This window comes from Eschrichtius robustus, chromosome 20 (genome assembly GCF_028021215.1).
Source record: "Eschrichtius robustus isolate mEscRob2 chromosome 20, mEscRob2.pri, whole genome shotgun sequence".
Lineage (NCBI taxonomy): Eukaryota > Metazoa > Chordata > Mammalia > Artiodactyla > Eschrichtiidae > Eschrichtius > Eschrichtius robustus.
In genome coordinates this window covers 19,972,268-19,997,854 of record NC_090843.1, presented here as the reverse complement: position 1 = coordinate 19,997,854, position 25,587 = coordinate 19,972,268, and the positions used below count along the sequence as shown (strand labels likewise).

Here is a 25,587-nt window from a genome sequence, read left to right as displayed (position 1 = left end):
TTGTCTCTCAGCCCATCTGGATAATCCAGGATACTCTCTGCATTTTAAAGTCAACTGATTAGTCATCTTAATTACATCTACAAAGTCCCTTTTGTACTATAAAGTAACAAATTCATGGGCCTAAAACAATGACTCAGAGGTCATGGGGGCCAAAATTTTGCCTACCACAGGGATTATTAGACACTGAGTTGACACTAATTCCTAGAGACCAAAAATATCACTCTGATCCACCAATGAAAGTGATGGCTGAGGAGAGGTGTGGCCAAGATGATGGAGCCGGAAGACCGTGAGCTCACCTTCCCCCATGGGCACACCAAAATTACAACTATTTACTGAAAAACTTTCAGGTGAGAAAGACCTGAAGACTACCAGAAAAGATTTTCCACAACTAAATATATTAAGAAGGAACCACAATGAGATGGGGTGGGGGGGCGCAGAGATGTAGTATAGTCAAGATCCAAACCCCCAGGTGGCTGACCCACAAACAGGAGGATAATCACAATTCAGAAAGTCTCCCCAAAGAGAAAAGGGTCTGAGCCCCACATTGGGCTCCCCAGCCAGGGGTTCCTCCACTGAGAAGATGAGCCTCCAGAATGTCTGACTTTGAAAGCCAACAGGGCTCAAGAATAGGAGAGTCACAGGGCAGTCAGAAACAGAGACCCTGCTTTGCAAGGGTGCACACAAAACCACACATGCTCCAAGTCCCAGAACAGAGGCAGGAATTTGAAAGGAGCCTGGTTCAGATCCACTTGCTGATCTTGGAGAGGCTCTCAGGGAGGCAGGGGGCAATGGGGACTCTCCCTGGGGACATAGACTCTGACAGCAGCATTTTGGGGAACTGGTTCCACCACAAGGACACTGGTACTGGCAAGTGTCATTTTGGAGTCCTCACTCTAGCCTACTAGCACCAGGGGCTTACCCAACCACCAGGGGGTTGACACCAGTCCTGGGAGCCCCTTGGCCATGCAGCCAGCCATGGGGGGACCTGGACCCACCCATTAGCTAAGGCTTATGATGGCCAGGTGATAGTTGGAGTCTTGGCCCATGTTTTATTTTATTATATATTTTAAAATTTTGTATGAAGAGAGGTGAGGGAAGTAACTTTCATTTCTGATTTTATTTGTTAGACCCTCTTTTTTTCTTGATGAGTCTATCTAAAGGCTTATCCATTTTGTTTATCTTTTCAAGAACCACCTCTTAGTTTCATTGATCTTTTCTATTGTTCTTTTAGTGTCTATTTCAGTTCTTTCCACTTTATTTGTTCTTTCTTTCTGCTAGCCTTGGGTTTTTTTCGTTCTTCTTTTTCTAGTTCCTTTAGGTGTAATGTTGGTTGTTTATCTGAAATTTCTCTTGTTTCCTGAGGTAGGCTTTTATCACTATAAACTTCACTCTTAGTACTGATTTTGCTGTGTGCCATAGATTTTGGATCACCGTGTTTCCATTTTCATTTTTCTCCAGATGGATTTTACTTCCTCTTTGATATTTTCAGTGACCCATTGGTTTTTTAGTAGCATATTGTTTAATATCTCAAAGAGATTTGCACTCCCATGTTCATTGCAGCATTATTCACAGTATCCAAGACATGGATGCAACCTAAATGTCCATCAACAGATGATAGAGAAAGAAGATGTGGTATTTACATACAATGGAATATTATTCAGCCTTAAAAAAGGAGGAAATCATGTCATTTATAACAACATGGATGAAACTGGAAGACATTATAAGTTAAGTAAGCCAGACACAGAAGAGCAAATACTAGATGATTTCACATATATGATGAATCTAAAACTCACAGAAGTAGAGAGTAGAATGGTGGTTACCAGAGGCTGGTGGGTGGGGGAATTGGGGAGGTGATGGTCAAGGGGTACAAAGTTTCACTTATGTAAGATGAATAAGTCTTAGGGATCTGCTGTACACCATAGTGTCTATAGTTAACAATACTGTGCTCTCTACTAAAAGATTTGATGAAAGGATAGATATTAAGTATTCTTATCACAAAAAAAAGAGGACAGGAAGAAACTTTTGGAGGTAACGGATACATTTATAGCTTTGATTGTGGTAAAGGGTGTATATTTATCTCCAAACTCAAGTTTTATATATATATAAATAAAATATTATAGCTTTTTTAGGTCAATCATATCTCAATAAAGTGGTTTTTATAAAATAAATAAATGAGGTTTAAATAGCTTGCTTATAGTCACACAGCTCCTACATAAAAACTGAAATATGAACCCAACTCTGACTCTAAAACTCATAAAGAGACAGTGAAATTAAGAAACTGGAAGTCAAGAATGGTGTGGCGAGATTCAGCTGATTTAAAGATGGCTGTTTTTGGAGTTGTGGGCTTCTTTGTGCCAGCTGTGAAATTATCTTGTCTCAGCTTCACAGGCTCCTTTCCGTACTCAGCTTTGTGGTGCTGAGAGAGGGCGCTGCCAACTGCACTATGGCCTCACCAGCGGCTCCATGTTAGGCTTTGCCACTAGGGGGCGACAGAGGAAAACTGCAAGGCTGGCGGAAGACGGGACTGTTCCTTCTGCCTAATTGGGGCTTCCTGTATGCTAATCGTTCTGAGGATTATCACCCCAGTAACACTTCTTCACTCCAGCAGCTACAGATGTTTTCTACAGCAGCACCGAAATTCGGTTTGCAGTTTAGAATCACCAGCACCAGCCAGCCAGTTCTCCTGAAACGCCTGCATCTCAGCTCTACAGGATGACCTCCCCCCATCTACCTTTCTAAGTTTTAATTCCTTCCCTTTTCCCTTTAAAGAAAATATCACTCCTACGGCTTTCTGCATTTCCTACATTTGTAATATCTCAGCGTCCCCCTTTTATTCTTTTAGTTACCTAACAACTTAGTTTAAAACAAACTTACGGCTACAAGGGGGTAAGGGCGGGGAGGGATAAATTGGGAGATTGGGACTGACATATACACACTACTATATATAAAATAGTTAACTAATAAGCACCTACTGTATAGCACAGGGAACTCTACTCAATATTCTGTAATGGCCTGTATGGGAAAAGAATCTAAAAAAGAGTGGATATGTGTATATGTGTAACTGATTCATTTTGCTGTACACCTGAAACTAACACAACATTGTAAATCAACTATACTCCAATAAAAATTTTAAAAATAAAAAAAATAAAATTCTTCATATAACATTCACCTGATTCAAATAATGAGTGTGGTTCTTGTCTCCAGACTGGACCCTGTTATACCCGTAATGCCTTTAAAATTTCAGATTATTTAGTGAACCATTTGTTCAGACTTTTCACTTACTCCTTTCGTTTAATCATAGTAGATGTTTATGGAAAAAATTAGTCTCTGAGCTTTGGAGGTGGCAGCCAGAGAATTGCAACATTTTAGGCCTGAGAGAATCTGGTGGAAGAACTAGAAAGATTACTTAGCACCATTTAGTTCTGTAGTTAACTAAGTTCCACCATTTTTATTAAAAATCTTCCACGTAAAGTGAGCTGTGCCCTTTGTTAATTACTGACTTACCCTCAAAACCATAACTCTGGCCTACAAAACCTGCTTTCCAGCATGATTATCCTATTAAATGCCAATAAGCAAAATCGGTTTTAAAAGCCCAAGGACACAAAGGGATTTTGAGAAACTTCAAGGGTGAAAATGTTGAATCATCACATCAACTGAAGCATGTGGGATTTGGATAAGACTGGGGATTTGAGTGTTAAGTAAAATTATTTTTGTGAGGTCGAGAGAGACTAATTCAAACCACCAAGTATTAGTCCATATTGAATCTTTTCATTTCTAGAGCATTCTTTTTTTTTTCTTCTTCGTTCCTGCACTATAAATATGAGACTGAGAAACAGGATTGGTATACTTCCTGATCCTAAAATCAAAATTTCTGGCTTTTAAATGGCTAATATTTAAAACATAAAATTTCAAGACTTTTGGCCTCTCAGTTTTTTAATATAGTATTTATTTTAGGTGGAGGAGACAAATCAAATCTTTTCCCTAAAGGATCAGAGGAATCTTGGTCTGAATGTGGCCAGACTAAAGTAATACAATTAGGTAATTTGTAAGATACTACTCATTTGTTCAAAAGATGAGACCTGTAGACCTAGGAAAAAAAGATCCAAGTAGATTTATAACATTGTGTGATGAAGAAGTGAAGGAACTCAGGATTTTCAGAGCAACTGAGGTCAGAAAGCATGAGAAAATCCGAGAAGAGTCAAAGATGACAGAAATTTAGTCACAAAGATCTAAAAGTAGGAAGAATTCGTGGTTCTTCCCTGAGGTGGTGAGTCGGGGGAGGAGGGAGGCAATGTAACAGAATCCTAAAGAGAGAATTGAGGAAACTCTGAGGTTAGTATTTTGAAACTTCACCCCAACACTTATTGTTTTATTGGACAGAAAAGACAAAAATGAGAGAGAGAGAGCCACACAAAGGTTGGGAACAGATATTGCTGTGAACCAGCTGAGACTGGGAGTAATACTGAACATTGTTTTATGTGTTAACATGTACTAAGCCAAACAAATAACTTGTTATGTTATATTCAAGTATATTTTGTACATTTAAATCGCTCTAAAGATACTTTTAGTAACTGTAGGGAGGGACAGAGAGCAGGATGAGAAAAGGAATCAGAAGATCTGAGTTGAAAATCCCAAATCTACCCACTGACTGACTGACTGTGACCTTAGACAAATCTTGTAGCTTCTCAGAAGCACAGTTTTTACCTTGTCTATCAAATGAGGGTTCTAATATCTCACAGTGTCTCTGTGACTGTCAAATAAACTTATCAATAGTAATATGCCTGGCACATAGTAGGTGCTCAAGAAATAATTTTTTTTCTCTTCCTCTTCTTCATTTCAGTGTACGTCTTTAGAAACAAAAAATCCTGTTGACTATCGGGAGAATAACAATGTCCAGATACTCAAGTGTGGGGAAAAAGCTGAGAAAACTAGAAGGAGACTTCCCAGGGTGATGTGTTACTCCAGTTGGTTGGTCCTTCTTTATCCAACTCATCTGCACTGTTGTAAGAATTAAATGACATAATATATGTAAAACACTTAGAATTGTATCTGTTACACAGCAAAAACTGGGTTCTTTTCTTTCGTCAAACACTTCTTCCCAACTGATCAAGAAGCCAAATTTCCACTGAGGAACACTGACCAACTATGATTACAAGCTGTCCCATTACATATTTTTCTCTAGCTAAAATTTCTAACTGGATTTAGATGTGAATAACACCCCGTCACATAAATCACAGATATTAATGAGAAATACAGAATGGGACAAATTCGATACTCAAGCTGATAGAGATTTACATCAGTCCCCCTGAGTAGTAAATCTTACTGGGGATTTGGGATAACTGCGTCCACAAAAGGCAACATGGCGGAAGGTACTTGAGAAGCAGACAATGCCTCCTAAGAGTCTCTCAGCGTCCCAGAAACGCAAGGCTGAGAGCCACTAGTCCTTCCTTTGTGGTGGTAAGGTCCCTACCGGTTACAAAAGTTATAGTGAAGACTATGAACAGGCAGAAGATTTTGCAGACATGAGAGACTAGAAAGCTATACTCCAAGATTTACCCCTAGATCTCTCCATCATTGATACCTAAAATGATGAGGAAAGAGCTCCAGTTTCCCTCAGCTTACTTAATAATAACTACCACACCTATTAGAACCATTTGGGCAATTACTATGTTCCAGACACCGCATTAAACATTTTAATGCATTATTTAATTTATTCTTGAAACATTCTATCAATGTGATGGCAACATTAGCCATATTTTACATATGAAGAGATTAATAAAGTAACTTCCCTGCTTTAGAAAAACATATACCAGTGGCTCTCAATGATCTACCTAATAAAGTCCAAACTCCTCATTCCAGGAGTCAAGACTCTCTGTGTCTAGCTTTTATCTCACATAATTGTTTTCTAGACACGGTGCACTACACACTGCTTCCTAATGACAATTTGTTCTTTTCCACTTCTGTTCATTTATTGCTGCTGTTCACTACAGCTGGAATGACTCCTCTGCCTTGTGTTCCAGTCCTGTGTGTCCAATGAGCAACCACAGAACCTAAAATAACTGAGAGTACACCTATCTCCTGCTCATCCTTGAATGTCCCAAATCTCTTAGCACAGTGCAAGGCAAACAGCAGGTGCTCAACAAAGATTGGTTGACATAAACTAAATTATTTATTTTATCTTGAAAAATATAATAATCAATAATTGAGAGATGATGTATCAGTGTGTGGCTAATTAAGAATACAGACTTTGGAACCAGACAGCCTTGGTTCAGATCCCAACTCCACTATTTACCACCTACTAACCTTAGGCAATTTATTTAACTTCTCTTTGTCTCAGTTTCCCTTGTCTGTAAAACAGAGGATAACTTTAATACCAACCTCATAGGGTTGTTGTAAGAATTAGGTGACATAATGTATGTAAAGCACTTAGAACTGTATCTCTTACATAGTAAATGCTCCATAAGTGTTTGCTGATATTATATAACTAGTATATTTAGCAAACTAAACTAACAATTCAAAATATATTTTAAAGTCATAATGTCCACTAATATTTAAATACATAAACATTTAATTTTCCATTTAAAAAAATTTTGGGGGCTTCCCTGGTGGCGCAGTGGTTAAGAATCCTCCTGCCAATGCAGGGGACACGGGTTCGAGCCCTGGTCTGGGAAGATCCCACATGCCGCGGAGCAACTAAGCCCGTGCGCCACAACTACTGAGCCTGCACTCTAGAGCCCTCGAGCCACAACTACTGAAGCCTGCGTGCCTACAGCCCGTGCTCCGCAACAAGAGAAGCCACTGCAATGAGAAGCCCGTGCACCGCAACAAAGAGTAGCCCCAGCTCACTGCCACTAGAGAAAGCCCGCGCGCAGCAGTAAAGACCCAACACAGCCAAATAAATAAATAAATAAATAAATAAATAAATAAATAAATAAAATTTTAAAAAAAAATTATTTTTTTCAAGTACTACAGGAGCTCTTTGGAAAACCAGTGGTTATTTAATTCAATCCAGTAACAAGATTTGTCTAACTAATGGACAAAAACATCTCTGATTCAAAATAAAATTACAAGATACAACTATTATTAGCAAATAATTCCGAGGACAAAAAATCTAAAGTTTACGATAAAATGATTGTAAGTTTAAATATCTCAATCGTAGATTTAACATAGTAAACAGCTGAAAATTGTATTTTCCCAGTGCCTGGCATATATTAGGCATTCAAGTTTCACTGAACATTCTTTTTCCTAATCAAGTTAATGTTAGTTATCAAATATATTTAGACCTTACTTAACTGCATATAATTCTCTGTTACTACCTGCATATTCTATAGCCTGCAGTAATACATGAGAATTGAACTGAAAACCTAAGATCCTCAAGAAAAATAGGCAACACTTCCAACCAAAGGGAGCTTGCATGTGCTGGGTGATGGAGTGCTGTGAGAGCCACTCTGGCATGTTGCAATGGGAACATACATGCCCACGTGATACAGGGCAGAAGAGCCACTCCCTTTAGGTCATATACACCTACACAAATATAGCCAATATCAGCTGTCCTCAAGTGGCAAAACAACATTGCTTCCATTTGAAAGAAATCCAATTTGAGAATAATTTTCACTGCAGGTTAGAAAGCTACCAAGAGTTATACCAGTCTTGACTATAACCACGCACTAAACAAAATCTCCTGACGCAACTGGAAAAGGCCCCCAAAGTCCACCATTTAACCCAAACTCTGAATTCCTTGCCTACATGCTCAACAAAGAGCAAAACGGACATTCTGCAATGAAAAGATTGATGTCTATGGCAGTCCTTATACCAGCCATTCTTTCTCCCAATCCATGTTGTAAAGGAGTTCCCAGAAATTTAAAAGATCTTGCAATTCAGGAAATAAAGACCAAATATTTTTATTTACAAGCATTTTTATTAGGATGACAAACTGGAAAGGTTCCTATATCCTGCTTTTGTGAAGGGAAGAAGCGCTCCATCAGGCTTAAAGAAAATTGTGTCACCGCACAGTGTGAAACCTCCCACCACTGACATTCCTGCCTACGCAGGAGGTGCTGTCTTGGGAGGGGTTTCCCAACAGCAACCCAGAAATCCACCGAGTGGTTGGGAGGCGGATGCTGGTAAGGCACACACAGGTTCACAACAAACTGTGACTCACACACATAAAAGAGATCTTTTATCTCAGTCCAGGAAGTTGGTAGTAAGCACATTTTTCATCTGTGTGTTGGAGCTTCCCAAATCTTCAGCTCTGCTTCCTCTCATGGGCTTCAAGCTGCTTACTCTCTGCAGGTCCTACACTGAACTCGTCATAGACCTCTTCACTATCACTCCAGATGGCAGGTTTTTGGTTCAGGTCCCCTCTAACCTAGGAGAAAAATCGGAGACCTAAACGTGATCCTTGATCAGGATGACCTACTATCTCTACTTTCAAAATTGCCTCCCAGACTCTACCACCTCTTACCAGTTCAGCAACCACGGGCATCACTCTTCATCCTCTCACCTGGACCACTTACTTATTCTGCCTGTTTCCACTTTGGCCCTGTTCATTTTCCATAGAACATAACTCACATCTGATCTCTCCCTGTTGTAAATCACCCAGTAGATTCTCAATGCCCTCAGAATAAGATCTAAACTCTGCAGAACAACTGACAAATCCTACATGGCCTGGTACCTGCCTACCTTGTTGACCTCGTCTCTGATCTCACTCCTTCTCTTTCCCTATACTCCAGCCACCTGGCAAAGACCAGCCCTGACCACCCTAACCACAGCAGGCATACTCCCTGCACTATCTCTCAATCACTCTCTGTCACATTACTCTGTTTTATTTCCTTCAGGCACTTGTCACTGTCTGAAGTTATTATTTATTCATTTGTTTACATTTTTATTATCTGTCTCCCCCACTAGAAGGAACACCATGACAACAAGAACCTTAGCTGACCTATTTATTTCTATATGCTTAGCACCTAACATGGTGCTAAGCACTCTTCTGAATGAGTTAATAAATGAAAAAATGAATGAACATAATTTATAATTATATAAAATTTAATTCCACACGGTACTGATTTTTATTAATAAGTGTGAAGTATTGCTGTAAGATGAGCCATCATTCACTAGCTCTATGACTTTAAATTATTATTTAATATCCCCACTCCCAGTTTCATCATCTGGGAAATGGGTATAGTAATCGTCCTGATCTTATAAAGGTGTAAGAAATAAGGAAGAAGATGTGCATAAAATACTTAGCTCTATGCTTGGCACATGGTCTACATTCAGTAAATGCTAACTATTAGCGGAGGATAAAATTAGGATGCTCTAGTTATCTTAAAAAACAGAATATTCCTTTTACTGTGGAAACCCAGATAATGGTCCTCAGAAAACTGAATGATGTGATGAGAAATCCCAGATCTGTCCCCTTTTCTCTATTCCCACCAGCTACCATACCCTCTAAGACAGAAATCATGTCCCCCTCATCACTCCTGCAGAACATCCAAGTAGCTTCCCAACCATTGTCCCTGCCTTCAAATTATTGCCTTTCTACAGCATTGTATCTTGGTTAAGAAAATAGCCTCCAAAATCTTATGGTCTCAAGAACTTCAATAACCTGGTTCCATCCTCCCACCAATCTTACACTCAACTAACCTTGAGGGTCATCTTCACTCTAGTTAGAACAACATGCCCACAGTGAGAGGGAATACGGCACAGTGGTTAAGAGCAGGGCATCTGGAGCCAGATTGCTTGGCTTCAAATGCCAGCTCCATCACTTACTTACTAGTTACTTAGCCTCTCCATGCCTGGTTCCTCATCTGTAAAATGGCAAGGAGAGTAACACGGCACACGTCATAAGCTTGTGGTGAGAAACATAACACATGTAAAGCACTCAGCACAAGGCCTGACACTTAGTGATGATGATGATGATGTCAAGCTTACACTAAAAACTACAGTCATCTTTCTAAAATACAAACCCAAACATGCCATATATATGTTCAAAAACCTTTAATTAATGTCCATTGCCAATAGGATGAAATTTAAAATCCAAAGTTTAGGACACTAAGCACGGTGCAAATTCTTCCTACTGTGGCACGAACTCATCTTTGTAACTTCAAATCTCCTTATTCTCCTCCAGTGCCTCCCTGCAGGAGGTCCAGAATCTGTGCTTTAATCAACCGACAATTTTGCCACCCCAGGAACACACCATGGCATCTTGTTTCTCTGCTTTACTTGCTGAAATTCCCTTCCTATTCCCTTCTACCTGCTAAGCTCCTGTTCATCCTTCAAGGCCCACACAGATGTTCCCTTTTCACCAAGCACTCCCTAAATCTTCCAGGGAAAGACAGTGGCACCTACCTCTAAACTCCCACATCTTTCGTAGAAAACCTGGATGTACAACCTGTGTTGTCTGTCATTTGTCAGTTTACTTCTCTGTGTCTCTTCTTCTCTATGATCTCCTCAAGGGCAGGAACCTATTTGCTTCTTTTTTGCATGATGCCTGACTTACATCAGGTGCTCAAGCAATGAGTGTTTGACTGATATCTATTGAAGTGATGTGAACAACAAACTTAATTCTAGCAGAGGGATCCAAAATCATAAAATTATTCTAGTAAGAAGATGGCTAAAATAAAAGCAGTTTTAATGTTGAGCATCTTTTGGATGCATCATCGTGTTGATTTGCATCTCTTTTGGCTTCTGATTCATGTATGTTGTACAATTTTCTACTTAGTTTTAGAGGCTGAGTCATTTTATTTGAAGATGCGTCAAGAAAATATATTTTAAAAAAAAAGATTTTCAAAGGAAAATATTTCTAAAGATTTACCACTTTAATATTTTTCCTAGTCTAAAGTAATGCTAAAATGTCATACTAAGTTTTATGCCTTCACTTATTTAAATAATTTTATTATTAAGGTTTTAGTGATTTAAATGTCATTGGGGGATCTCCCCAAGTGTGCACCATAGAACACTAATCTATGAAAACTAAGAAATAAAAATGATTCCATGGTCAAGTAAGTTTGGAGAAAAATATATGCTATATCCCTTTGAAAAGTCACAAAGCACTTTAGCATATTAAAGGCTCTGAAAGGTCCACCAACAAAGAATTCAGTATTTCCCAAAATTTTTTTTACCAGAGAACCCTTTAATGTTCTTTGGAACAAGTGTTCATGAAACTCATTTTAGAAACTACTGCACCATTTAGCCTCTAAATGGCCCAATACAACTAGTTTTTAGGTGATAAATAATCTTAATTCATAATATGATTGGATGGACTTTTAAAGGGCATCCATCAATGTCACCCATGCAGGTGTGAACTCGCATCTACATGCTCCTGACAAGTTATCATTCAAAGCACAAGTGAAGGGAATGGAGAATAAATGATTTGTTACAGCTCTGTAAGAAGGTGCTTCTTAACACAGAACGAGGATCTCTTTCCCTGTTGATTCCATCTGTTCATCTTAACTCAGCCTCTTGGAGCCATGAAAAACAGATCTTAAAATTGTATCACTTTTTCAGCCAGAAGGCTTAAATCATCACATAGAGTCTTTGGTTGCTGGTAGAATAGCAATTGAAAAGCCTAGTTCTCTCTTCATGTGAAAAGTAGACAAAAAATGTGGGAACGATTTGCAGATACCTAGCATACCAGGTCATCATTAGTGATGCGTAATGATTGGAATATAATGACTCTGTACCTCTGAAGACAAATGAAATGTCTGTACAGTGACAAACAGCCAATGTAAAGAGTCCTAATTTGACAACGAAGCAAACTAAATCCCTTTTATGAGGTAAGGAGTGTGTCTTAAGTAATAAACACTTAAGTAATTAGATGATTTTATGGCGATAGCTATAAACTGAAACATGGGGGGAAAACATCTCGGTAATAGGCTGACGCCTTGGGAGGTGGGTATATAAGAGCCAGGGGAGAAGACAGAAGCATCGAGACACAAAGAGACTTCTCTTCTCAACCCACCAACTACCCAATCCCTGACACCATGGCTTGCTGTGCTCCCTACTGCTGCAGTGTCCCCACCGGCCCCGCCACCACCATCTGCTCCTCTGACAAATTCTGTCGGTGCGGAGTCTGCCTGCCCAGCACCTGCCCACACGAGATCAGCCTCCTCCAGCCCACCTGCTGTGACAACTGCCCTCCACCCTGCTGTGAGCCTGACACCTATGTGCCAACTTGCTGGCTGCTCAGCTCTTCCTACCCGAATCCCGGACTGAGTGGGATCAACCTGACGACCTTCATTCAGCCTGGCTGTGGAAGTCCCTGTGAGCCCTGCTCTTAAGCGGCCACATCTTTGCACAGGCTCAGTGATGTGCTGCTCAAGTCTTATGCATCATCCGGCCTTCAACACTCGCTACTACCTACATCAGATTAAATCAATCCCAATGGCCAGGGCGGTGTTTTCACGCATTTGCCCAACTTCTTAATTCTTTCTTCTTTTGGGTGGAGTTGGAGACCTTCTTTCTGTCTTTTAGGGTATTTGTTCTTTGGAAAAGAACCGTTTTGACTACTCATTAATAAACTTCATTCTTACCTAGCAAATATGGCTTTGTGACTATTTATTCCTGTGTTTCTTCTTAAGAAAGTGGAATGCCTACCTAAACCGGAACTGCCCAAGATTTACCCCAGCAGAATGAGAGCTCTCATGGTGGAATCATTGAAAAATGATACAGTTCTTTGTGATAGGTTGAAAAGTGAAAAATTCAGCAGGTCATTTTGTAGGAGTTTTTTTCCTTTTTTTTAATTGAGGTATAGTTGATTTACAATATTATATAAGTTTCAGGTGTACAATGTAGTGACTCACAATTTTTTAAGGTTATACTTCACTTATAGTTATTGTAAAATATTGGCTATATTCCCTGTGCTGTATAATATAGCCTTGTAGCTTATTTATTTTATACAGAGTAGTTTGTACCTCAATCCCCTGCCTTATCTTGTTCCTCTCGTCTTCCCTGTCACTGGTAACCACTAGTCTGTTCTCTTTATCTGTGAATCTGCTTCTTTTTTGTTATATTCACTAGTTTTTTTTTAATTTTTGGATTCCACATGTAAGTGATATCACACAGTATTTGTTGTTCTCTGACTTATTTCACTAAGCATATTACCCTCCAAGTCCATCCATGTTGTTGCAAATGGCAAAATTTCATTCTTTTTTTACAGCTGAATTGTGTTTCATTGTGTATATATATATATATATATATATATATATATGCCACATCTTCTTTATCCATTCTTCTGTTGATGGACACTTAGGTTGCTTCCATATCTTGGCTACTGTACATAATGCCACTATGAACACTGGGGTTCATATATTTTTTCAAATTAGTGTTTTCATTTTCTTCGGATATATACCCAGGAGTGGAATTGATGGATTATACAGTAGTTCTATTTTTAGTTTTCTGAGGAAACTTCATACTGTTTTCCACAGTGGCTGCACCAACTTACATTCCCACCAACATTGTACAAGGGTTCCCTTTTCTGCACACCCTCATCAATAGTTGTTTGTGGTCTTTTCGATGATAGCCATTCTGGCAGGTGTGAGGTGATATCTCAGAGTGGTTTTAATTTGCATTCCTCTAATGATTAATGATGTTGAGAATCTTTTCATGTGTCTGTTGACCATCTGTATGTCTTCTTTGGAAAAATGTCTATTCAAGTATTCTGCCTATTTTTTAATCAGCTTGTTTGGGTTTTTTATGTTGAATTGTATGAGCTGTTTATATATTTTATATATTATCCCCTTATTGGTCATATCATTTGCAAGTATTTTGTCCCATTCAGTAGGCTGTCTTTTTGCTTTGTCGATAGTTTCCTTTGCTGTGCAAAAGCTTTTAAGTTTAATTCAGTCCTATATGTTTATGTTTGCTTTTATTTCTTTTGTTTTAGGAGAGAGATCCAAAAAAAATATTGCTATGATTTATGTCAAAGAGTGTTCCACCTATATTTCTTCTAGGAGTTTTATGTTTTCCACTCTTACATTTAGGTCTTTAACCCATTTTGAATTAATTTTTTTATATAAATGTTCTAATATCATTCTTTTACATGTAGCTTTTACAGTTTTCCCAGCACCACTTATTGAAGAGGCTGTCTTTTCTCCATTGTATATTCTTGCCTCTTTTGTTGTAGATTAATTGACCATAAGTGTGTGGGTTTATTTCTGGGCTCTCTATTCTATTCCATTGACCTATGCGTCTGTTTTTCTGCCAGTACCATACTGTTTTGATTACTGTAGCTTTGTGGTATAGTCTGAATTTTAGGCTTAATACAAGATAACCCTTGTTACCATGCCAAGTTACCTCTTTTTCAGCCAAAAGCAAAGAAGTCTGATGTTTTCATACAAGCTTATAAGGGATAAATATTTAGATTTTATTTTTAATACAGAAAATAACTCTAAGTGTCCTTTTATTACCACTGTCGGCCTTTATGCATTCAAGGGCCCTTGGCTAGTTAAATAGCCCCAAATGGAAACCAGGTGATATGTGTTCCAGTCCTGGCTCTGCCTCGGGCTGCCTCTGTGACCCGGATCAAGTCACTTGAGCTCTTTGGGTCTCAGGTCTTACACCAGTAAAATGGGTTGGTTGACCAAATCCTCTCTAAAATCACTTTCAGTTTGAACATTCTGTGGCTCTAGATCATCCAGAAGCATTTTAAGTAACAAATACTCCATGCCACTAATCAACCCCATCTCACCATATTACTTTTACCTCTTTCAGTGATAATAGCTAACGTTTGGTGAATACATCCTGGGCACTCTCATGTGTGCTGTACGTACATTATCTCACTTATCCCTAACAAAAAAACTAACAGGTCACTATCATTATTTCCCCCACTTTATAGGTGAGAAAACTGAGATGGAGAAAGTTACTTGCAAAAGTAACATAGATAGTGACAGAGGAGCTCTCTGAATTCAGAGTCCTTCTTCTTACCGCCGCACCAAAGCATCTGCCTCTTCTGCAAACAACAACATGCCCAAGAGAAATATGATCACACATGGCTGTCTTTACCCAGGAGAAAGCATATGCTACTTGACAATACCTACTCTATTACCCCTCTAGATTGTCTATTTGGTTGTAGAGGGTAACAGCTTTCTCTGTGGTGCTTAGAGCTTAAGACAAAATGAGTGCACACAATGAGTCTAGGAAAAACTGTTTATGTTTCTAAGGTGAAAACAAATCATGTTTTTTGAAAGTCAAACTTTAAACACTGATGAGAAACATCAGCACAGGAAAAATATTGACTGGCTCATTAAGCCTGCATTGAAATGCAGAATGTTTGTCAACTCAGACACATTTCCAATTTTCTAATGAGTTTCAATGACCTATTTTAAGATAAAACAAACTACCCTTAAAGGTTGTTTATCCTTGAGAATAGAATAGAAAACCAAGTCATGTCATTTTTCTTTCAGATTGTTCCTGGCCTCCAGGCCCTTCTTTCTATCTTCATGGACTCTAGCCTAATTTAGACTCTGATCACCACACCCCTGATCACAGCCAGTCTCCTAGTTGACCTTGAGTCATGTATTCCGTGACTCTCCCTCCACACAAACTATATCTCTGTCAGAATAGACTTTTATCTGTCTACAAATATTGGTTAAATTGAGTTACTCAAAACACTTGGATGACTCACTATTTTTGTTTTTACTGAATCAAGTCTAAATTCTTCAGAGTGGCTCTTAAGACCCTCAATAACCTGGTACAATCATTTTCACCAATTATTACTTTGCTACGAATCTTGGGGCAACATGAATTCTATACTCTAGTCAGAGCAATGGCCCCTATTCAATGGTCAAGAGAGTGGTCTCTGAAACCAGACTGTCTTGGTTTAAATGGTACTTCCGTCACTCACTAGTTATGTGTTCTTGGTCATGCCATTTAATTTCCCTATGCCTCAGGTTTCTTAACTGTTAAGTAAGATTAAAGACAGTACATGCCCTGCAAAATTTCTGACCAGTACACCACAAAACTGTCCAGATTGTGAAAAACCAGGAAAGACTGAGAAATTATCACAGACCAGAGGAGACTAAGGAGACGTGATGACTAAATGGGTCCTGGAACAGAAAAAGGACATTAGTGGGGAAACTGGTAACATCTGAATAATGCCTGAAGTTTAATTAGTAGTGATGTACCAGTGTTGGCTTCTTAATTTTAACAAATGCACAATGATATTGTAAGGTGTTATCATTAAGGGAACTTGAGTGAGGGATATACAGGAATGCTATACTCTCTTTGCAACCTTTCTGTAAATCCAAAATTATTCAAAAATAAAAAGCTAATTTTAAAAAAGTATATACCTCCTAAAACTGTAGTGAATATTAAATTAATTAAAACATGTTCAGCCCTTAGAATAGTGTGTACTGACTCTCAACCTCTAATCCACCTTTTAATACTCTGTGATGCTGGGATGAGGACTGTTTCTCCTTTGGCTGGTTTTCTACTAGATTCCACCAATAGAGTGCACTAGGATAAGACCATATGCCCTGAGGAAGAAAGAAGGGTCTTGTTGCTCCAGCAACAGTCCCTCATCCGGCAGCAGCACTGGGTTGTCTTTTCCAGCTTCTTTTCACTCTTCAGAAAACAACATCATTTAGCTTCCTCAGAAATACCAGCATCAGCAAGGGAGTGACTCCCCACCTCCCTCCCACAGAGGTCCAAGCCCCGGCCCCACGGGACCTCTCCTCTGAGCTTCTGAGTTAAGAGCACCAGCTGAGCAACACCTGGGGTCTGAGCCCAGCTCTGCAGGACCACTCTTCCAAGCTCCTAGGTCCAGTCATCACGAACCTCTTCTCTTCATTCGCAGCCCTCTAGCTGGTAGCTGCTTCTTGTGTTTGTAACCTTTTTTTTTTTTTCTTTTTAAGTCCTCCCATACCTATTTAACCAATTCCCTATCTTAAGATTCTCTCTGTTGAAATACCTCTCGTGAGGGTGTTTTAGTTCGCTTGTTTTCCTGACTAAACTAGATACAGAAACATTCCATAAACGCTGATTGTCATTATTTTCCAAACTTCCTTACGTATTTATTCCATGTGTTCCAGCCTTCAGAATCCACCTCATGATCCAGGCTCTATGCTAGGTAACAGAGAAACCAGGAAAAATGAGACATAGTTCCTGCTTTGCAGATTACATTCTAGTAAAGAGAACCAGCATGTATACAAAAAATGCAGCAAAGTTATTTGGGCGGATATGGGGTGCCATGGAGGCACAAAGGATGGCATGACCAGTTCTGCTATGGCCAGGAAGAGAGTAGGGACAGAATAGTGTCTTAGAACTCATTGTTTTCCTTGTCCCAAATGCACTTACCTCTTTTCTAAGTGTTTCTCATCAAAACAGCTTAATCCAAATCCTCCATGAAGATGTCTGGTCATTTCAGCTCTGTTTCATCGTATTTCCTCTTGTGCGAATTCTCACAGTCCCTGGAAGAGACACTGCCATTTATTAGAGAACTCTACGGTACCACGCACAATGCTGAATGATTTGCATAAGTAATTCTCAACCTTTAACTTTTGCAGTAAGACCATAGCAGGTGATTATTATTTTTCCCAAAATTTGTAGTTGAGAAAACTAAAGCCCAGAACGTTTAATAACTTGATCTAGGTCTCACAGCATGTAAGTTATCATCAGGATTCAAAACTATCTCTGACGCTCTTTTATTTCCCTGCCATGTACTTAATTATATGTTGTTTGAATCATATGTAAAGGGATTTCTAGTCTTTTCCATCAGACCACATACTCCTTGAGGACAGGCACTCTTCAGAATGTGTTAGAGATTCAATAACTACTTGACTTATAACAAGTGGGTTTGTTGATCAGCCTCCTTTACTCTAGTTACATACTAGTTTTAGCCATGTCATGTTAACACTATAACTGAAGTAAAATGGAAGGGAATTTTTAAAGGTACCTGTCTGTTTGATAGACGGTGATTATCAGCTTAAGCGGTGGTTTTGAAAAATGGAATGGGCAGGTCGGCAGTTTGGTTTTCTTTTAGTATATGTGCTGCCGAAGCGAGCACTGGTTTTCTTTTAAAAAAAAGAACTTTTCATGCTGTTTTGCAAAGAGAGCCAAATTCATTTTTCAGGCTATATATAGTCTCATGAACCTATGTTTTAATATGTTCTGACTTCTGGCTAAAAAACTGATGTCCTTTCTAAAATTGAGAACTTACTTATGTTTATACATAATTGCATATGTAGATAATGTAGTGGATCAGTATAGAAAATCATCTAGCAGACTCTGAACTTTTCAATCAAGATCATGTTACATATCTTTGATATTCCTTTATTTTCTCAAATCCATGAAAAGATAGCAAGGTGAATCTGCTGGAAAAAAACATCTCACAGGTTTTGACTTCTCAAATATATCCAGGGCACACATTTTGAGAGGGATCATTTCTTACTTCTCAGGGAAATCACTTTTAATTCTTCACACTCAGCAGGGATCACTTGTAAGAACACAATCTGGTTGGTAAAAAAGAGGAAAGTCAGGGTAGCTTCTGATGTATTTACCTGTGATTGAATAAGTGGAGAACCTACATCAACACCATTTTGAAACTGCAACAGGAACAAGTTTGAATGTAGCAACACCACGAAATAAAACTGAAGGAGTGCTCATCCCATGGCTGATAAATAAGTTAGTGAGTTATTTGTATGGGATTATACAAACAACAACAAGGAAACATTCTGATGGACGGAAGCCATGTTCCTTGAGATGGGTGGCTGTAAAAGACTCACAGAGGACAACTTTGTAGAAGAAAACCTTCCTTTGCAACAAAAGTCTACCTGATCCACTGTCTCTATGTCTTCCTGTGAGTCTTGTCTCCAAGGATGCTGCAGTGTCCCCACCGGCTCCGCCACCACCACCTGCTCCTCTGACATGTGCTGTCAATGTGGACTCTGCTTGCCCAGCACCTGCCCACATGAGATCAGCCTCTTTCAGCCCACCTGCTGTGACACCTGCCCCCCACCCTGCTGTGTGCCTGACTCCTGCGTGCCATCATGTTGGCTGCTCAATAGCTGCCACCCTACTCCAAACCTGAGCAGGATCTCTGTCACAACCTGCATCCAGCCCTGTGAGTGTGAAGCAGAATCCTGCTAGCTAAAGATACCTCAACGAGCTTGCCCACATTGCCCTAAGGGACTGCAATAGTCATTAAGAGCTGCCCAGCAAATAGCCTTTAATAAGAAGCTCTGGAAAAAAAAATGTTCTGACCCTGTGCCTTCAGTTTTGCAGAAGTGTTCTCTCTATGTTTTGAACAATGATTTCAAATTAGAAGTGGAAAAAATGCTATCATGGACCTCCTTACTTTAAATAAACACCACTCTTCCCCAAACCATGTATTGTCTCAATGTTTAATGCCATAATTACCTGACTCTTGACACATGCATGCATCATGAACCTATAAATATGTCCAGCAGAATTACACTTTCTGATGACATCAACATAAATCTCATAGTCAAGAAGAGGCCTCACAAGGATATGTAAATACATGAAGAAAATTGCCTGGATAATAAAATATATTAAACTCTAAGCTTAGAATTATTTTAAATTCCAAGGTCAGCACCTACTTTTAATTTTAATTTTTTTCCCTGCCTCTGTAACTCACACACATCTTTAAAGAGGCTGAGAAACTGGCAATTAGAGATCAACAAGCTCACAGAAGGAACCCCAAACATTGAGCTGAGCCACATTTTTTCATTGTCTCGTTTAGGTGAAGCTTGGAATGTAAAACTTTTTTTTGTTTTAATTAACTATTTTATTATTTATTTATTTTTGGCTGTGTTGGGTCTTCATTGCTGCGCATCAGCCATCTCTAGTTGTGGCGAACGGGGGCTACTCTTGTTGCAGTGCACGGGCTTCTCCTTCTGGTGGCTTCTCTTATTGCAGAGCATGGACTCTAGGCTCGCAAGCTTCAGTATTTGTGGCACACAGGCTCAGTAGTTGTGGCTCGCGGGCTCTAGAGCTCAGGCTCAGTAGCTGTGGGGCATGGGCTTAGTTGCTCTGCGGCATACGGGATCTTCCCAGCCCAGGGCTTGAACCGGTGTCCCCTGCATTGGCAGGCAGATTCTTAACCACTGTGCCACCAGGGAAGTCCCTGTAAAACTGTTTTGAACTGTAAAACACTTCACAAATGAAATAAGTCACTCTGATTTGTAAAGTTTTATATTATTATAAGGGGCTACTCTAAAAATAAATACATACCTTTTTTCATTCTTATCTGTTATTTAATACAATTCAGTAGATATTTATCAAATGTCTATGTTCCAGGCATTGTCCCAAGTGCTTGACAGAGACAAAGAAGATTAAGACGCAATTCCCACTTTCAAGGAGTTTGCATTGGAGTAAGGAAGACACATATAAATGAGAAACTGTAATATATACCAGAATAAAACAAGACTTAGATGAAAAGATAGGCAGCACACTTTGTGAGAGCAGAGAAAAGAATGAAAACATCTAGAAGAACCCCCTAAAATTTCTTCATGAAGGATGTTCAAGCTAGTGCTTGAGGGATGAGTAGGATTTGAGAAGTAGCAAATTGGGGTTTTTGTTTTTAGCTAGCTTTCTTCTCTTTTAAGCAGGCTAGACTGGTCTCCCCTAAGGTCCCCTCAGAGACAACAGATGCTGTACTCTGCGTTTATTCAACAACCTTTTGCTAGCCAACAAATTATGTAATTTAGACTCCACTATCCGAATAATTTTGCGCGGCTCATGGGGAAGTATGTGGAAATGTTGGAATCATAGCATATTACACATTGGAGATTATTTGGTTCAACTTCCTCATCTGCCAACCTGCAGTAAGGCAAATCAAGGCCAACTGAGCTGAAGAATGTGTATAAGGCATTCCTCAAAGGAATTTACAACCTAACTGAAGATCTAGGATACGAAAACAAGTAAAACATACAAAGTAGGGAGTTAAGTCAGTGAAAAAAAACATGATTTCTATGAATGTCACAGTGCTAAATAACAATGGATCACAACCCCTTCCAGAACCCACTGTGATTTTGTGAATCTTATGATTCTTCTTTCCTGTTTCATCTTATTTTAAAGTAAATAATTCCTGTGAAAATGAATGAATACTGAAGTGATTTTCTTTTAATGGTATATTTAACAAAAAAAAATCAACTGGGTAGAGCTTTCCTTCCAGTGAATTTACACTCTGACTCACTACAACGTTGGTACAACTTTGAGAATAGAGACTGTTTAAAAAAAACAACAAACAAAAAAAACCCCTAAACCCATAGAGTAATACAACCTTTGGAAACTCACTATAGATTTATCAAAAATAATGAAAAGCGTTTCATCTTATTCCATTCTGTCTGTCACCTTGCTTGCGCAATAGAAACTGAATTATATCATCAATAAATAAGCATCAACAAATATAACTGAGATGCATAAAGTCATAAGCAACATTCATCTGTAAGTTGCCATGTCTTTGTTGAGCCAATTAATCATCTGAGCTGCATATTCTGAAGTTAGCCATTAAAAATCATATTATGTTATGCATATTATCTAAAACTAAGGGGGGAAAAATGAGAAGAATTTATCCTCTGAAACTATAGCTGAATTGTCACTTAGACTAATTATTCATAATTCATGTAAGATTTGGCATTCCAGGACCCTGTGAAGATAAAATGTGATCATCTTATGACAAAAATGACAAATCAATGAGTCAAACGCATGATTACTTTAATAAGGGCAGGAACTCTTAATGGACAAGTAAATAAGAAACTAATTAGAGAACCTTAGTGGAAACGGGTAGCATAAACAAAAACGAGAGGAAGCCTTCTGATTGGACCAACACCCAATGAGGAGAGTATAAAAGAGCCCCAAAGTGAGAGAAGATATTTAATCCTAGAAACCTCATCTTTCTCTCCAAGAAACCAAGAGTAAACCAGATTCCCAACGCCATGGCTTGCTGCGCTCCCTACTGCTGCAGCGTCCCCACCGGCCCTGCCACCACCATCTGCTCCTCTGACAAATTCTGTCGGTGTGGAGTCTGCCTGCCCAGCACCTGCCCACACACGGTTTGGTTACTGGAGCCAACCTGCTGTGACAACTGCCCTCCACCCTGCCACATTCCTCAGCCCTGTGTGCCCACCTGCTTCCTGCTCAACTCTGCCCAGCCCACCCCAGGCCTGGAAAACATCAACCTCACAACCTTCATTCAGCCCTGCTGTGAGCCCTGCATCCCAAGCTGCTGCTGACCGATGGCTGCCTCGCTCAGTACCTGGCAATAACACAGAAGCTATCTATTCAGCATTCACTTGCCTCAGTAGTTTATCAAATATTGAGGTAGACCAGATGGCGTAGATATGGAAAACCTACTTTTCATCTCAATGGAAAGAAAATCAAGAAATTTTTATGGTTATTTGGCTAACTGTTTGATTCATTTGGGCAGGTGAATGTCATCTATTATCAAAATAGTATTGAAATCTATAAGACTTCAAACTGTATTTTCTTGGTCATGTTGCTTCTTGCATGCCATTTCTTGTATTGGGCATCTTCATAGAGGAAAAATATCTTGATGGGTTATCCAATAAACTTTATTTCTGTGGCAAGTTGTGTTCTTCGTTTATGTTAGAGTTTTTGGTGTATTTCTTTCATTAAAAAAAAAGGTAAAGGAAAGATAATTATTTTCTTTAAAAAAAGAAGCTCTTAGGGGCTTCCCTGGTGGCGCAGTGGTTGAGAATCTGCCTGCCAATGCAGCGGACGCAGGTTCGAGCCCTGGTCTGGGAGGATCCCACATGCCGCGGAGCGGCTGGGCCCGTGAGCCACAATCACTGAGCCTGCGCGTCTGGAGCCTGCGCGTCTGGAGCCTGTGCTCCGCAACAAGAGAGGCCACGATGGTGAGAGGCCCGCGCACCGCGATGAAGAGTGGCCCCCGCTCACCGCAACTAGAGAAAGCCCTCGCACAGAAACGAAGACCCAACACAGCCATAAATGAATGAATAAATAAATAAGTAAAAATTAAAAAAAAATAAAGATGCCCAATGGTACCCTGGTAGTTGTTTTAAAAAAAAAAAAAAAAAAAAAAGAAGCTCTTAGAGGGATAACTAAAACTAGCTTACTAACATGGCTTGCTAACTTTAAATTGCTTATCTTTTATGTTCACCTTCTCTCCTCCTCCTCAGACAAATACAATTTGGGAGTGAGCCAGCATTTATTTACCTACAATTTGCCAGGTAAATCACATGTATTAATTCATGTAACCCTTAAAACAGCATAATAGGAAAATGAAGCTTTAAGAGCGATTCAACATTCTCAAAGCCACAAAGTTTAGTTACTAAGAAAACCAGGACTGAGCTCCTTGTATATCTGTTTGGCTTTAAAGCCCAATTCTTTCTACCACATCACAGAGCCTCCAATGCTAATAGAGACAGAAGCTTAATGAACACAGTTATGACATTAACTAAAACTATGCAAGAGAAATAAAAATATAAGAACCTTTAACAAAATCATCCCCTCCAATTGTAATAGAAAAAGATATACTGGCTCATAGATTAAAAGTGGCAGGTATTCAATTCTAAGATCTGAGTCATTTAGTGGACTTACCATTTTGACTTCATTTCCCCTTGGAGAGAACTTAAAGTGGTCAATTCTAGTAGTAGGGCACTAGGAATAGATCTCTACCTGCCACAATACTACCCCAGTAATGAATAGAATGCCAATATTTTCCAGATGATAGTGTGAGATCCAGAGCCAAAGCCTGATTAAACATGGTTTAATCTACTACTTAATTTTACTTCATTTTACAAAACTACTTAATTTTTTTCTTGTGCAGATTATTTTTTCCAGCCTTAGATTACATATATATAAATATAAATATATCTTAAAATAGATAATATATAAGTATATATTATATATTTATATATGAATACATATATACGTATAATACATATGTCGAAATCCGAAAAAGCATTGAGCTAAAACCGAAAGAATGCGTGTGAAAAAGAAAAAGAGAGCAAGGAAGAGGAGAAGCAAATGCCTTTAAATAAACATGTTCTTAAATGTCCTCAGTTTGCCTATCAGTCTCTTCAGAGAAGGATTTCTCAGAGGATCCCACAGGCTTGTTAGTAGCTCAGCTCTGAATGAACAGAACTTAGAAGCCATGGAGTAAGAAGATGGAACACAACCTAGGATACAGTCGACAAGGGATTTAGTCCATTAACTCATTCACTTGGCCAATATTTCTTGCATGCCTCTCCCATGCCAGGCTCCAAATCCATACCAAGAGTATAAACATTAAAGAAATGTTATTACCTAAAGTGCCCTCAAGTTTCTCTCAAATCTCGTGAAGGAGACAAATTATTATAATCACAGAGTATGTGTTCTATGTATGTTGTATGAACATAATTATAACGCCTTGTGATTTCTGCTGTGACAGAGATGTGAGCAGTATGCCAGGCAAGCACACAGACAGGGTAACTAAAAACCCAGATTTATTTAGTGAGTCAGTGTTAGGGTGAGGGACAGTTATGGAAAGCCTTCGAGCTATCCAAGCTAAGCATTAAAAGGTGATGAAGCAGAAGAGGTAAGGAGAAGCTCTTCCAGACAGAACAGCAGCTTACTAACTCATGGATGCTTTAAAGATGGGAGAGACTGAGGCCAGGGAGAGAGAAGAAATCCAAAGACCCTGAGGTGCGACCCCCCAGCAGGGGTGTTCAGGCTGAACCCTCGAAGCAATAAGAGATTCCAAACAAGAGACTAACAACCATATTTTACTTCTATCTCTTTTTATTATCAATCTTTATATCTTCATTGGCCAGATACCCCCACTGACCATAGAATCGTGTAATTAAAACTGGGCAAGTTCTAGACTCAGAGACATAGAGAACAGACTTATGGTCGCCAAGAGGAAGGGGGGTGGGAGAGGGAAGGACTGGGAGTTTGGGATTAGCAGATGTAAACTATTATATATAAGATGGATAAACAACAAGATCCTGGGGGGAAGGGTGGGGGAAAGGGATACTTAGGGAGTTTGGGATTGACATGTACACACTGATGTATTTAAAATGGATAACCAACAAGGACCTACTGTATAGCACAAGGAACTCTGCTCAATATTGTAACAACCTAAATGGGAAAAGCATTTGAAAAAGAATAGATACATGTACATGTATAACTGAATCACTTTGCTGTACACCTGAAACTATCACAACATTGTTAATCAACTCTACTCCAATATAAAATTAAAAGTTAAAAAAAAAGGTCCTACTGTATAGCACAGGGAACTATATTCAATTTCCTGAGATAAACCATAATGGAAAAGAATATAAAAAAAAGAATGTCTCTGTGTATGACTGAGTCACATTGCTTTACAGCAGAGATTGCCACAACATTGTAAATCAACTATACTTCAAAGAAAAAACTGAACTAGCTCTTGTGTGTGTGTGTGTGTGTGTGTGTGTGTGTAAATTTTCAGCACTTTGAAAATCTACCATCTCATCAAGAATCATCATGTTTTTCCTGCACTTGCTTAAAGAAAAAAGGTACCCTTTGTTTCTAAAAATAAATATGCTTAATATCTCTGACACATTCTTTAAATTTGCATTTTAAACCACATGAAAGGTAGCTTAACCCCAAAATGTCCTATATTTAGCT

The 25,587-nt window shown here is 39.1% G+C and overlaps 2 protein-coding genes and 1 long non-coding RNA gene across 4 annotated transcripts in view; 2 read left to right on the top strand and 1 right to left on the bottom strand.

Annotated features, from left to right (window-relative positions):
• The first annotated feature begins 11,981 nt into the window (after positions 1 to 11,981).
• On the top strand, positions 11,982 to 12,278 carry KRTAP3-1 (keratin associated protein 3-1). Its single transcript, XM_068531743.1, has one exon. It carries the CDS (start codon positions 11,982 to 11,984, stop codon positions 12,276 to 12,278), a length of 297 nt encoding a protein of 98 aa, XP_068387844.1.
• A 5,072-nt stretch (positions 12,279 to 17,350) lies between these two features.
• LOC137754895 (uncharacterized) overlaps positions 17,351 to 25,587 on the bottom strand; it is a 238,912-nt gene continuing 230,675 nt past the window's right edge. For both annotated transcript variants that reach the window (XR_011071938.1, XR_011071937.1), the window contains exon 6: positions 17,351 to 17,405. This is a non-coding gene — a long non-coding RNA (uncharacterized lncRNA). The remainder of the gene's footprint in view (positions 17,406 to 25,587) is intronic.
• Positions 21,894 to 22,190, top strand: LOC137755026 (keratin-associated protein 3-3). Its single transcript, XM_068530978.1, has one exon. The coding sequence runs from the start codon at positions 21,894 to 21,896 to the stop codon at positions 22,188 to 22,190; it is 297 nt and encodes a 98-aa protein (XP_068387079.1).